Source organism: Wasmannia auropunctata, unplaced genomic scaffold (genome assembly GCF_000956235.1).
Source record: "Wasmannia auropunctata unplaced genomic scaffold, wasmannia.A_1.0 LD336103.1, whole genome shotgun sequence".
Taxonomy (NCBI): Eukaryota; Metazoa; Arthropoda; class Insecta; order Hymenoptera; family Formicidae; genus Wasmannia; species Wasmannia auropunctata.
This window is the reverse complement of record NW_012026787.1, coordinates 1,705,453-1,706,753: the sequence shown is the minus strand read 5'-3', so window position 1 is coordinate 1,706,753 and position 1,301 is coordinate 1,705,453. Positions and strand designations below refer to the sequence as shown.

General features: G+C 50.1%; 1 protein-coding gene across 1 annotated transcript; it reads right to left on the bottom strand.

Annotated features, from left to right (window-relative positions):
* Positions 1-28: 28 nt before the first annotated feature.
* LOC105457689 (voltage-dependent calcium channel type D subunit alpha-1-like) lies at positions 29-1,175 on the bottom strand. Its single transcript, XM_011702514.1, has 2 exons — positions 691-1,175; positions 29-601 (listed from the first exon to the last, which is right to left on the bottom strand). The coding sequence occupies exons 1-2, from the start codon at positions 760-762 to the stop codon at positions 470-472; spliced, it is 204 nt and encodes a 67-aa protein (XP_011700816.1). The 5' UTR covers positions 763-1,175; the 3' UTR covers positions 29-469.
* Positions 1,176-1,301: the final 126 nt, after the last annotated feature.

Below are 1,301 nucleotides of genomic sequence, written 5' to 3'. Positions count from 1 at the left end.
GTCTTTGTTGCTCTTCGAACAACAATATGACGATTGAATCCCACGCAGTCTGAATCCATCGAAGACGCGCCAATCGATTCAGATTCCGTCGAAGGTCGCGGTGATTCCTCGCAGTTATAATACTTCATGTTAACTGACGATTTCGGTCCTTCGGCGATTACTCCCGATGAGGGGGAATAGGAAGTTTCGGGTTACGTGGACGTTCGCGTCACGGCGAGTTTCTCGTCCTGCTAGGACGGTGGTTGTCGCTGCTGCTGCTGTTGTTGTTGCTGCTGCCGGTTACTGTCGCGATGACGGCAGCTGGCGATAGACCGGCTGACTCGGTGACTGTTCCTGTAACGGTTGGTAACCGATGTCGGTCGTGATCTGTAGCTGGCCGCTCCACGGTTTATGTAGCTGCTGCTGCTGCTGCTGCTGCTGCTCCGCGCCCCTGTTGCAGCTAATAAGTCAACGGTTGGCCGCGTCGCTCCTACAGGAGCAACTGGTGAGCCGCCTGATCCATCTCCTCGCGCGTTATGTCCAACGCCTCTTGCATCTCGCGTGACGTGTACCGCACGAAATCCGGATCACAGAATTTCCCCAGTCCTTGCTCCAACAGGATCTGAAAGGCGTACGACCTGTAGCGCGGACGTTATCAGAAAGTTGAAACCGATTTGTTATTTTTAAGTTATCTCTCATTCTGAAACTTACTCGACCGACGAAACTCTCCGCGCTTCCGACGACCTCAAAATTCAGTTTCCGGTCCGCGGGACTGCCGGGCATACTGTGGAACAGGCTTCTTCTTCTTCTTCTTCTTCTTCTATTAAAGGCTTCCGTTTCCACCAGAAACGATACAGCCTGTGCTTAAGATTGAGTAACAAAAAACTTGTGCGACAATAGATGATGCAATAAATGATGATGCAACACTAACAGAGTACTGAGCCACAGACGTCCACCTCAGTCCGTGGCTCACAACGTAATTCTGTGGGGCAGGCGTTCTGCACCGACGCTTCCGTTACTCTCTCTCTCTGGCCCAGGAAACTGACGGACGAAGAAAGGCGTTAGTGTTAGCTCGAATCAGTCACACCCTGTCTCCTTATCGTTTTCGATTCATTTTTACCGAGGCCATTTTGCATTAGCGAGCCTAAGCGCACACAAACTGATTTAGTGACACACGAAGTGCTTTTCTCAAGCTTTGCGAAATTACAGGTGTAAATCGAATTGCATGTTAAGAATAAGTATTAGGTAATAAGACTGTTAGGAATGTTAGTTCGAAAGCTGACAGAATGCGTGCTTCGAGCAGCGGTTGACCACCTGAGCAA